Source organism: Lampetra planeri, chromosome 69 (assembly GCF_965212315.1).
Source record: "Lampetra planeri chromosome 69, kcLamPlan1.2.h2, whole genome shotgun sequence".
In the NCBI taxonomy this organism is placed as follows: domain Eukaryota; kingdom Metazoa; phylum Chordata; class Hyperoartia; order Petromyzontiformes; family Petromyzontidae; genus Lampetra; species Lampetra planeri.
Genome location: NC_136174.1, coordinates 147,403 through 159,017, shown reverse-complemented (window position 1 = coordinate 159,017; position 11,615 = coordinate 147,403). Strand labels below are relative to the sequence as shown.

The window sequence follows — 11,615 nt, the reverse complement described above, 5'->3', positions numbered from 1 at the left end:
TGAGCGTGGGTTCTCTGTGGGTCTCTGTGGGTCTCTGTGGGTCTCTGTGGGACTCTGAGTGTGGGTTCTCTGTGGGTCTCTGTGAGTCTCTGTGGGACTCTGTGGGTCTCTATGAGCATGGGTTCTCTGTGGGTCTATGTGGGTCTCTGTGGGTCTAAATTGGTCTCTATGAGCGTGAGTTATCTGTGGATCTCTGTGGGTCTCTGTGGGTCTCTGTGGGTCTCTATGAGCGTGGGTTCTCTGTGGGTCTCTGTGGTTCTCTGTGGGTCTTTGTGGGTCTCTATGAGTGTGGGTTCTCTGTGGGTCTCTGTGGGTTTTCTGTGGGTCTCTGTGGGTCTATGTGGGTCTCTGTGGGTCTCTGTGGGTTCTCTGTGGGTCTCTGTGGGTCTATGTGAGTCTATGTGGTTCTCTGTGGGTTTCTGTGGGTTCTCTGTGGGTCTCTGTGGGTCTCTATGAGCGTGGGTTCTCTGTCGGTCTCTGTGGGTCTCTGTGAGCGTAGGTTCTCTGTGGTTCTATGTGGGTCTCTATGGGTTTCTGTGGGTCTCTGTGGGTCTCTGTGGGTCTCTGTGGGTCTATGTGAGTCTATGTGGGTCTCTGTGGGTCTCTATGAGCGTGGGTTCTCTGTCGGTCTCTGTGGGTCTCTGCGGGTCTATGTGAGTCTATGTGGGTCTCTGTGGGTCTCTATGAGCGTGGGTTCTCTGTGGTTCTCTGTGGGTCTCTATGGGTCTATATGAGCGTGGGTTCTCTGTGGGTCTCTGTGGGTCTCTGCGGGTCTATGTGAGTCTATGTGGGTCTCTGTGGGTCTCTATGAGCGTGGGTTCTCTGTGGTTCTCTGTGGGTCTCTATGGGTCTCTGTGGGTCTATGTGGGTCTATGTGAGTCTATGTGGGTCTCTGTGGGTCTCTGTGGGTTCTCTGTGGGTCTCTGTGGTTCTCTGTGAGTTTCTGTGGGTCTCTGTGGGTCTCTATGAGCGTGGGTTCTCTGTGCGTCTCGGTGGGTCTCTGTGGTTCTCTGTGGGTCTCTATGGGTCTCTGTGGTTGTCTGTGGGTCTCTGTGGGTCTATATGAGCGTGGGTTCTCTGTGGGTCTCTGTGGGTCTATGTGGGTCTCTATGAGCGTGGGTTCTCTGTGCGTCTCGGTGGGTCTCTGTGGTTCTCTGTGGGTCTCTATGGGTCTCTGTGGTTCTCTGTGGGTCTCTGTGGGTCTATATGAGCGTGGGTTCTCTGTGGGTCTCTGTGGGTCTATGTGGGTCTCTATGAGTGTGGGTTCTCTGTGGGTCTCTGTGGGTCTCTGTGGGTCTCTATTAAGTGGGGGTCTTTGTTGGTCTATGTGGGTCTCTATGAGCGTGGGTTCATCTGTGGGTCTCTATTAAGTGGGGGTCTCTGTGGGTCTCTGTGGGTCTCTGTGGGTGCCTATGAGTATGGGTCTATGTGGGTCTACGTGGTGGGGGTGTCTATGCTGGTCTAGTATAGTAAGCGGGGGGGAGGGGAGGGGGTGCTCACATCTGCTAAAGTAAAAACACTTCGTGGTAAATTCCCCCCAGCGTGCGACTACGAAACCCTTCAAGAGCCTCTCACCTACGCGGTGGTGAACAGAGACAGCCCAAAGCCAGCGGCAGCAGCGACAGGCACAGCGCGTGAGTTCTTACACCCGTGGGTCTCTGTGTGGGTCTCTGTGGGTCTCTGTGGGTCTCTGTGTAGGTATGTATGGGTCTCTGTGTGGGTCTCTGTGGGTCTCTGTGTGGGTCTCTGTGGGTCTGTGTGGGTCTCTGTGTGGGTCTCTGTGTGGGTCTCTGTGTGGGTCTCTCTGTGGGTCTCTGTGTGGGTCTCTGTGTGGGTCTCTGTGTGGGTCTCTGTGGGTCTCTGTGTGTGGGTCTCTGTGGGTCTCTGTGTGGGTCTCTGTGTGGGTCTCTGTGTGGGTCTCTGTGTGGGTCTCTGTGGGTCTCTGTGGGTCTCTGTGGGTCTCTGCGTGTGGGTCTCTGCGTGTGGGTCTCTGTGTGGGTCTGCATGTGTCTGGGTGTCTATGAGTGTGTGTGGGTCTCTGTGTGGGTCTCTGTGGGTCTCTGTGTGGGTCTCTGTGGGTCTCTGTGGGTCTCTGTGTGGGTCTCTGTGTGGGTCTCTGTGTGGGTCTCTGTGTGGGTCTCTGTGGGTCTCTGTGGGTCTCTGTGTGGGTCTCTGTGGGTCTGTCTGGGTCTCTATGAGTGTGGGTCTCTGTGGGTATGTGTGGGTCTCTGTGGGTCTCTATGGGTCTCTATGGGACTCTATGGGTCTGTGTGGGTCTGTGTGGGTCTGGGTCTCTATGAGTGTGGGTCTGTGTGAGTCTGTGTGGATCTGTCTGGGTCTCTATGCTTGTGGGTCTCTCTGGGTCTATGTGGGTCTGTATGGGTCTGGGTCTCTATTATTGTGGGTCTCTGTGGGTCTGTATGGGTCTCTGTGGGTCTCTGTGGGTCTATGTGGGTCTGTATGGGTCTCTGTGGGTCTCTGTGGGTCTCTATGGGTCTCTATGGGTCTGTGCGGGTCTGGGTCTTCATGAATGTGGGTCTACGTGGATCTGTGTGGGTCTGGGTCTCTATGAGTGTGGGTCTGTGTGGGTCTGGGTCTCTATGAATGTGGGTCTACGTGGGTCTCTGATCATGGGGGGTGTCACCTGCTAAAGTAAAAACACTTCGTGATATATTCCCCCCAGCGTGCGACTACGAAACCCTTGAAGAGCCTGTCACCTACGCGGTGGTGAACAGAGACAGCCCAAAGCCAGCGGCAGCAGCGACAGGCACAGCGAGTGAGTTCTTACACCCGTGGGTCTCTGTGTGGGTCTCTGTGGGTCTGCATGTGTCTGGGTGTCTATGAGTGTGTGTGGGTCTCTGTGGGTCTCTGTGGGTCTGTGTGGGTCTGGGTCTTTATGAGTGTGTGTGGGTCTCTGTGGGTCTCTGTGTGGGTCTCTGTGTGGGTCTCTGTGGGTCTCTGTGTGGGTCTCTGTGTGGGTCTCTCTGTGGGTCTGTATGTGTCTGGGTGTCTATGAGTGTGTGTGGGTCTCTGTGGATCTATGTGGGTCTGTATGGATCTGGGTCTTTGTGAGTGTCTGTGTGGGTCTGTGTGGGTCTCGGCGTGGGTCTCTGTGGGTCTCTGTGTGGGTTTCTATGGGTCTCTGTGTGGGTCTATGTGTGGGTCTTTGTGTGGGTCTCTGTGTGTGTCTCTGTGTGGGTTTCTGTGTGGGTCTCTGTGGGTCTCTGTGTGGGTCTCTGTGTGGGTCTCTCTGTGGGTCTATGTGTGGGTCTGGGTGTCTATGAGTGTGTGTGGGTCTCTGTGGGTCTGTGTGGGTCTGTATGGATCTGGGTCTGTGTGGGTCTCTGTGTGGGTCTCTGTGAGTCTCTGTGTGGGTCTCTGTGTGGTTCTCTGTGTGGGTCTCTGTGTGGGTCTCTGCGTGGGTCTCTGTGTGGGTCTCTGTGGGTCTGTGTGGGTCTGGGTCTCTATGAGTGTGGGTCTCTGTGTGGGTCTCTGTGGGTCTATGTGTGGGTCTCTGTGGATCTCTGTGTGAGCCTCTGTGTGGGTCTCTTTGTGGGTCTGTATGGGTCTGGGTGTCTATGAGTGTGTGTGGGTCTCTGTGGGTCTATGTGGGTCTGTATGGATGTGGGTCTTTGTGAGTGTCAGTCTATGTGAGTCTCTGTGTGGGTCTCTGTGTGGGTCTCTGTGTGGGTCTCTATGGGTCTCTGTGTGAGTCTCTATGGGTCTGGGTCTCTATGAGTGTGTGTGGGTCTCTGTGGGTCTATGTGGGTCTGTATGGATCTGAGTCTTTGTGAGTGTCGGTCTATGTGAGTGTCTGTGTGGGTCTCTGTGTGGGTCTCTGTGTGGGTCTCTATGGGTCTCTGTGTGGGTCTGTATGGGTAATGGGTCTCTATGAGTGTGTGTGGGTCTCTGGGTCTGGGTGTCTATGAGTGTGGGTCTATGGTTGTGTAGTTGTGGTTGTTGTATCGTTGCGTGTTGTAGTTGTGGTTGTGTAGTTGTTGTGTAGCGTTGTTGTGATTGTGTAGTTGTGGTTGTTGTGTCGTGGTTGTGTAATTGTTGTGTCATGGTTGTGTAGTTGCTGTGTATCATAGTTGTGGTTGTGCATCTTCTTGGTTCTTTCGGTAAAGTCATCACGTAGAAGGGAAATAATAAAATAATAAAACATTAGCATAAAGTCACGTAGAAGGGAAATAATAAAATAATAAAAATTAAAACATAATAAAATACAATTCTCACGACGTTTCGGCCACAACGCAAGCAGCCGTCCTCAGGTGAAGACCAGGTCTGTCGGGGAGACAGCGTCTGAATGAAACACCAAAAAAAAATGTGCTTGTGTAGTTGTGGTAGTGTTAGTTGTGGTTGTTGTGCTTAATGTGTCCGAGCGTGCCGTTTGTTTTCAGTCGAATCTCCGGACAAGCGCCACCACCACGAATTCTCGCCACGCAGAGACACCGCGACCCACGCCACCTACGCCTCGGTCCGCGCCGCTCACGTCCGAGTCTCGACGGGGAGCGTAGAAGTACGGCCAACGGAGGGAACGATGCAGTGGCCGAACGAGTCGAGCCTCTGAGTGTCGCTCCACTGCCGTAGCTCAGCCGGTGCGCGCGTGATTAGGAGTGTAGTGTATAGTGTGTATAGTAGTGTAGTGTGTAGAGTAGTATAGTGTGTATAGTAGTGTAGTGTGTGTAGTAATGTAGTGTATAGTGTAGTGTATAGTGTAGTGTATAGTGTAGTGTATATAGTAGTGTAGTGTGTAGTGTAGAGTAGTGTATAGTGTAGTGTATAGTGTAGAGTAGTGTATAGTGTAGTGTATATAGTAGTGTAGTGTATAATTGGAGTGTAATGTGTAGTGAAGAGTAGTGTGTATAGTAGTGTAGTGTGTATAGTAGTGTAGTGTGTATAGTAGTGTAGTGTGTATAGTAGTGTAGTGTGTATAGTAGTGTAGTGTGTATAGTAGTGTAGTGTATAATTGGAGTGTAGAGTATAGTGTAGTGTATAGTGTAGTGTAGAGTATAGTGTAGTGTATAGTGTAGTGTATAGTGTAGTGTATAGTGTAGTGTACAGTGTAGTGTACAGTGTAGTGTACAGTGTAGAGTACAGTGTAGAGTATAGTGTAGTGTATAGTGTGTAGTGTATAGTGTAGTGCATAGTGTAGTGCATAGTGTAGTGTAGTGTATAGTGTAGTGTATAGTGTAGTGTATAGTGTAGAGTATAGTGTAGTGTATAGTGTAGTGTAGTAGTGTATAGTGTAGTGTATAGTGTAGTGTATAGTGTAGTGTATAGTGTAGTGTATAGTGTATAGTAGTGTAGTGTATAGTGTAGTGTATAGTGTGGTGTATAGTGTAGTGTATAGTGTGGTGTATAGTGTAGTGTAGTAGTGTATAGTGTATAGTGTGGTGTATAGTGTAGTGTAGTAGTGTATAGTGTATAGTGTGGTGTATAGTGTAGTGTATAGTGTGGTGTATAGTGTAGTATATAGTGTAGTGTATAGTGTAGTGTATAGTAGTGGAGTGATCGATAATTGAGGGAGCAGGGAGGGGGTTAGTCAGGACCAGTACAAAAGTCTATTTTTTTACTTGTTTGCATTGTGTACATTATGGGAGTTACCCACATGCCAAATTAGAAGTTTGTAGCATATTGGGAAGTACGCTAAACATTTCGAACAGACACGCACATCCACACATTTCCCTTTTGTATATATATAGAAGATTTTGAGGCGCGTGAATTCAAATATGAAAATTGGCTACTGTTGCCAAGATATTTAAGTTTTTTACATTTTTACCTCCGTAATAGAGGTTTCTTGGGTTAGATCGTGAAAAAACCTATTATGGATGATATTGGTCGCGAACGCCGACGTTTTAAACTTGACATTTTTACCTGTTTGTATATTGTGTAAATGGAGTTTTACTCATGAATTGAAAATCGAGGTCTTTTTCAATGTGTTTATGGTTGCTTTAAATGATGGCATAGCACCCCATCCTGTTAATTTCTTTCTAGATTTGAAGCTTTCGTGACTGCAAGGATTCATACTCTCACGTTTTTTTCCGGTAAAGTCACCGTGTAGGTAAAAAATTTAATTAAAAGTTAAAAGTATAAATGGAAATAAAATAAAATTACAAAATCACGACGTTTCGGATATTTACTGTATCCCATAGACTTCAATGTTAAAGTCTCCCATAGACTTCAATGTTAAAGTCTCCCATAGACTTCAATGTTAAAGTCTCCCATAGACTCCAATGTTAAAGTCTCCCATAGACTTCAGTGTTAAAGTCTCCCATAGACTTCAATGTTAAAGTCTCCCATAGACTTCAATGTTAAAGTCCCCCATAGACTCCAATGTTAAAGTCTCCCATAGACTTCAATGTTAAAGTCTCCCATAGACTTCAATGTTAAAGTCTCCCATAGACTTCAATGTTAAAGTCTCCCATAGACTCCAATGTTAAAGTCTCCCATAGACTTCAATGTTAAAGTCTCCCATAGACTCCAATGTTAAAGTCTCCCATAGACTTCAATGTTAAAGTCTCCCATAGACTTCAATGTTAAAGTCTCCCATAGACTCCAATGTTAAAGTCCCCCATAGACTTCAATGTTAAAGTCTCCCATAGACTTCAATGTTAAAGTCCCCCATAGACTCCAATGTTAAAGTCTCCCATAGACTTCAATGTTAAAGTCTCCCATAGACTTCAATGTTAAAGTCTCCCATAGACTTCAATGTTAAAGTCTCCCATAGACTTCAATGTTAAAGTCTCCCATAGACTTCAATGTTAAAGTCTCCCATAGACTTCAATGTTAAAGTCTCCCATAGACTTCAATGTTAAAGTCTCCCATAGACTTCAATGTTAAAGTCTCCCATAGACTTCAATGTTAAAGTCTCCCATAGACTTCAATGTTAAAGTCTCCCATAGACTTCAATGTTAAAGTCTCCATAGACTTCAATGTTAAAGTCCCCCATAGACTCCAATGTTAAAGTCTCCCATAGACTTCAATGTTAAAGTCTCCCATAGACTTCAATGTTAAAGTCTCCCATAGACTTCAATGTTAAAGTCCCCCATAGACTCCAATGTTAAAGTCTCCCATAGACTTCAATGTTAAAGTCTCCCATAGACTTCAATGTTAAAGTCTCCCATAGACTTCAATGTTAAAGTCTCCCATAGACTTCAATGTTAAAGTCCCCCATAGACTCCAATGTTAAAGTCTCCCATAGACTTCAATGTTAAAGTCTCCCATAGACTTCAATGTTAAAGTCTCCCATAGACTTCAATGTTAAAGTCTCCCATAGACTTCAATGTTAAAGTCTCCCATAGACTTCAATGTTAAAGTCCCCCATAGACTCCAATGTTAAAGTCTCCCATAGACTTCAATGTTAAAGTCTCCCATAGACTTCAATGTTAAAGTCTCCCATAGACTTCAATGTTAAAGTCTCCCCTAGACTTCAATGTTAAAGTCTCCCATAGACTTCAATGTTAAAGTCTCTCATAGACTTCAATGTTAAAGTCTCCCATAGACTTCAATGTTAAAGTCCCCCATAGACTCCAATGTTAAAGTCTCCCATAGACTTCAATGTTAAAGTCTCCCATAGACTTCAATGTTAAAGTCTCCCATAGACTTCAATGTTAAAGTCTCCCATAGACTTCAATGTTAAAGTCTCCCATAGACTTCAATGTTAAAGTCTCCCATAGACTTCAATGTTAAAGTCTCCCATAGACTTCAATGTTAAAGTCTCCCATAGACTTCAATGTTAAAGTCTCCCATAGACTTCAATGTTAAAGTCCCCCATAGACTCCAATGTTAAAGTCTCCCATAGACTTCAATGTTAAAGTCTCCCATAGACTTCAATGTTAAAGTCTCCCATAGACTTCAATGTTAAAGTCCCCCATAGACTCCAATGTTAAAGTCTCCCATAGACTTCAATGTTAAAGTCTCCCATAGACTTCAATGTTAAAGTCTCCCATAGACTTCAATGTTAAAGTCTCCCATAGACTTCAATGTTAAAGTATCCCATAGACTTCAATGTTAAAGTCTCCCATAGACTTCAATGTTAAAGTCTCCATAGACTTCAATGTTAAAGTCCCCCATAGACTCCAATGTTAAAGTCTCCCATAGACTTCAATGTTAAAGTCTCCCATAGACTTCAATGTTAAAGTCTCCCATAGACTTCAATGTTAAAGTCTCCCATAGACTTCAATGTTAAAGTCTCCCATAGACTTCAATGTTAAAGTCTCCCATAGACTTCAATGTTAAAGTCCCCCATAGACTCCAATGTTAAAGTCTCCCATAGACTTCAATGTTAAAGTCTCCCATAGACTTCAATGTTAAAGTCTCCCATAGACTTCAATGTTAAAGTCTCCCATAGACTTCAATGTTAAAGTCCCCCATAGACTCCAATGTTAAAGTCTCCCATAGACTTCAATGTTAAAGTCTCCCATAGACTTCAATGTTAAAGTCTCCCATAGACTTCAATGTTAAAGTCTCCCATAGACTTCAATGTTAAAGTCTCCCATAGACTTCAATGTTAAAGTCTCCCATAGACTTCAATGTTAAAGTCTCCCATAGACTTCAATGTTAAAGTCTCCCATAGACTTCAATGTTAAAGTCTCCCATAGACTTCAATGTTAAAGTCTCCCATAGACTTCAATGTTAAAGTCTCCCATAGACTTCAATGTTAAAGTCTCCCATAGACTTCAATGTTAAAGTCTCCCATAGACTTCAATGTTAAAGTCTCCCATAGACTTCAATGTTAAAGTCTCCCATAGACTTCAATGTTAAAGTCTCCCATAGACTTCAATGTTAAAGTCCCCCATAGACTCCAATGTTAAAGTCTCCCATAGACTTCAATGTTAAAGTCTCCCATAGACTTCAATGTTAAAGTCTCCCATAGACTTCAATGTTAAAGTCTCCCATAGACTTCAATGTTAAAGTCCCCCATAGACTTTAATGTTAAGCAAATCTGGCTGTGACGTTCCCACCTGATGACGGAGACTTGTGTTGCCTCCGAAACGTCGTGATTTTTTATTTTATTTTATTTCCATGATTACTTTCATTAACTTTTAATTTTATTTTTTACCTACATGGTGACTTTACCGAAAAAACCTAAGAGTACGTCCTGTTCATGTAACCAAGGCCGTAGCCATGGGGTCAACATTGGGGGGGACCAATTCTCCCAGGGGGTCTGGGGGACCCCCCCAGAAAACAAAATCTAATTTTTCGATTTAAAGCTTTCGTGACTGCAGGGATTCATCTTCTTGGTTCTTTTGGTAAAGTCACTTAGAAGGGAAATAATAAAATAAAATAAATTAAACATTATGTTATTTTATTATGTTTTATTTTTATTATTTTATTACTTCCCTTCTACGTGACTTTACCGAAAGAACCAAGAAGAAAAATCTAATTTGCTGCCTAAAATATTAAAAAATTCACTAGCACATGTGATGGACGTTTAATTTATTTTTTTACAATAATGTCTAAGATTGTATTACATTGCTCTGTTTTTACTTTTTTTTACCTTTTCTTGTTTCATTGTATGTTTGGCAGAGATTAGAGAGTAATAAAGTACAACCATGACCACAATCATATGAACAGAAATCTACGCATAGATTTATGTGAAGACAAGTCCAGATATTGTGGCCAAGGTTTAGCAAATTGTTGTTTTTTATGTACATAGCATAGACATTTTTTAATTTTTAAAAAGATTTTTATAGCAATATATTGGCGGGGGGGCATTTTGAGAATATTTGAATATTGTAACACTGAAAAAAAATCAGCAAAAGGGTTATATAAATAAAATTAATTACGAAACTAAAGGATCAAACAACTATTATGTTTATACAAGTGTAGTGACATATGACGTCACTTCTGTGCCGGCCCGTACGAGGGCTGGGGGCCCCAGGGGGGGTGCCTGGGGGGTCACATGGTGGAGGGACCCAGACCTTCCCGTGAGGTGGGGGAAGGGAGGCATGGCCTGGGCAGGGAGGCGTGGCCTGGGAAGGGAGGCGTGGCCTGAGAAGGGAGGCGTGGTCTGGGCAGGGAGGCGTGGCCTGAGAAGGGAGGCGTGGCCTGGCAAGGGAGGCGTGGCCTGAGAAGGGAGGCGTGGCCTGAGAAGGGAGGCGTGGTCTGGGCAGGGAGGCGTGGCCTGAGAAGGGAGGCGTGGCCTGGCAAGGGAGGCGTGGCCTGTGAAGGGAGGCGTGGCCTGAGAAGGGAGGCGTGGTCTGGGCAGGGAAGCGTGGCCTGAGAAGGGAGGCGTGGCCTGGCAAGGGAGGCGTGGCCTGTGAAGGGAGGCGTGGCCTGAGAAGGGAGGCGTGGTCTGGGCAGGGAGGCGTGGCCTGAGAAGGGAGGCGTGGCCTGGCAAGGGAGGCGTGGCCTGAGAAGGGAGGCGTGGCCTGGGAAGGGAGGCGTGGCCTGAGAAGGGAGGCGTGGCCTGTGAAGGGAGGCGTGGCCTGAGAAGGGAGGCGTGGTCTGGGCAGGGAGGCGTGGCCTGTGAAGGGAGGCGTGGCCTGTGAAGGGAGGCGTGGCCTGGGAAGGGAGGCGTGGCCTGGCAAGGGAGGTGTGGCCTGTGAAGGGAGGCGTGGCCTGAGAAGGGAGGCGTGTTCTGGGAAGGGAGGCGTGGCCTGTGAAGGGAGACGTGGCCTGGGAAGGGAGGCGTGGCCTGGGCAGGGAGGCGTGGCCTGGGCAAGGAGGCGTGGCCTGTGAAGGGGATATAAGCAGGGTTGTGGATGCAGAGCGGGGGGCTGTTGAACTCCGAAGTGAAGACGACATCATCAGTCCTCAAGTCCCGGGTCGTCTTCCTGGACCAGGCAGCCCGTTGCCTGCCTGGTCCACTCTGCGTTGTGTCCCAGAGTGTTAGTGAGTTGAGGAAGGTGGTCACCACCTCATGTACAGTGTTATATTACTTACCGTTTAATAAATAATGTTGCCTCCAAGCTGTGTGCGTGTGTGTGCGCGCACCTAATTAATCACGACGTTTCAGAGGCAACTATTATGTTTATGCAAGTATCCTCTGGTCTAAGTGACTTACCAAAGAGTCTGGTCTAACACCGTTTTGAGATTATGCTCAAAAGAAAGCTGTCTCTAGTGTGTAAAGCACTAAAGCTTTACACACAGGGTAACTTTATACACACACAGCATTAAAGCATTACACACAGAGTAACTTTATACACACAGCACTAAAGCTTTACACACAGAGTAACTTTATACAAACACACACGACACAAACACAAATCATTGTAGCTTTACACACAGCATAACTTTATACACACACACACGACACACACACAAACCATTGTAGCTTTACACACAGAGTAACTTTATACAAACACACACGACACACAAACAAATCATTGTAGTTTTACACACAGCATAACTTTATACAAACACACGACACACACACATCATTGTAGCTTTACACACAGCATAACTTTATACAAACACACACGACACACACATCATTGTAGCTTTACACACAGCATAACTTTATACAAACTTACACGACACACACACACATCATTGTAGTTTTACACACAGCATGACTTTATACACACACACACACGACACACACACACATCATTGTAGTTTTACACACAGCATAACTTTATACAAACACACGACACACACACACATCA

At 45.9% G+C, this 11,615-nt stretch overlaps 1 protein-coding gene across 6 annotated transcripts in view; it reads left to right on the top strand.

Annotated features, from left to right (window-relative positions):
* Positions 1 to 5,938, top strand: part of LOC144737392 (uncharacterized) — a 47,292-nt gene extending 41,354 nt beyond the window's left edge. The window contains exons 11-13 of one of the 6 annotated variants that reach the window (XM_078620069.1): positions 1,542 to 1,634; positions 2,684 to 2,776; positions 4,354 to 5,938. In XM_078620069.1, the coding sequence (XP_078476195.1) occupies positions 1,542 to 1,634; positions 2,684 to 2,776; positions 4,354 to 4,517 (350 nt within the window). In that variant the 3' untranslated portion in view covers positions 4,518 to 5,938. Of the gene's footprint in view, positions 1 to 1,541; positions 1,635 to 2,683; positions 2,777 to 4,353 lie in introns of those variants that run through there. The other 5 variants (XM_078620067.1, XM_078620068.1, XR_013588968.1 and 2 more) reach the window with 5 other exon arrangements.
* Positions 5,939 to 11,615: the final 5,677 nt, after the last annotated feature.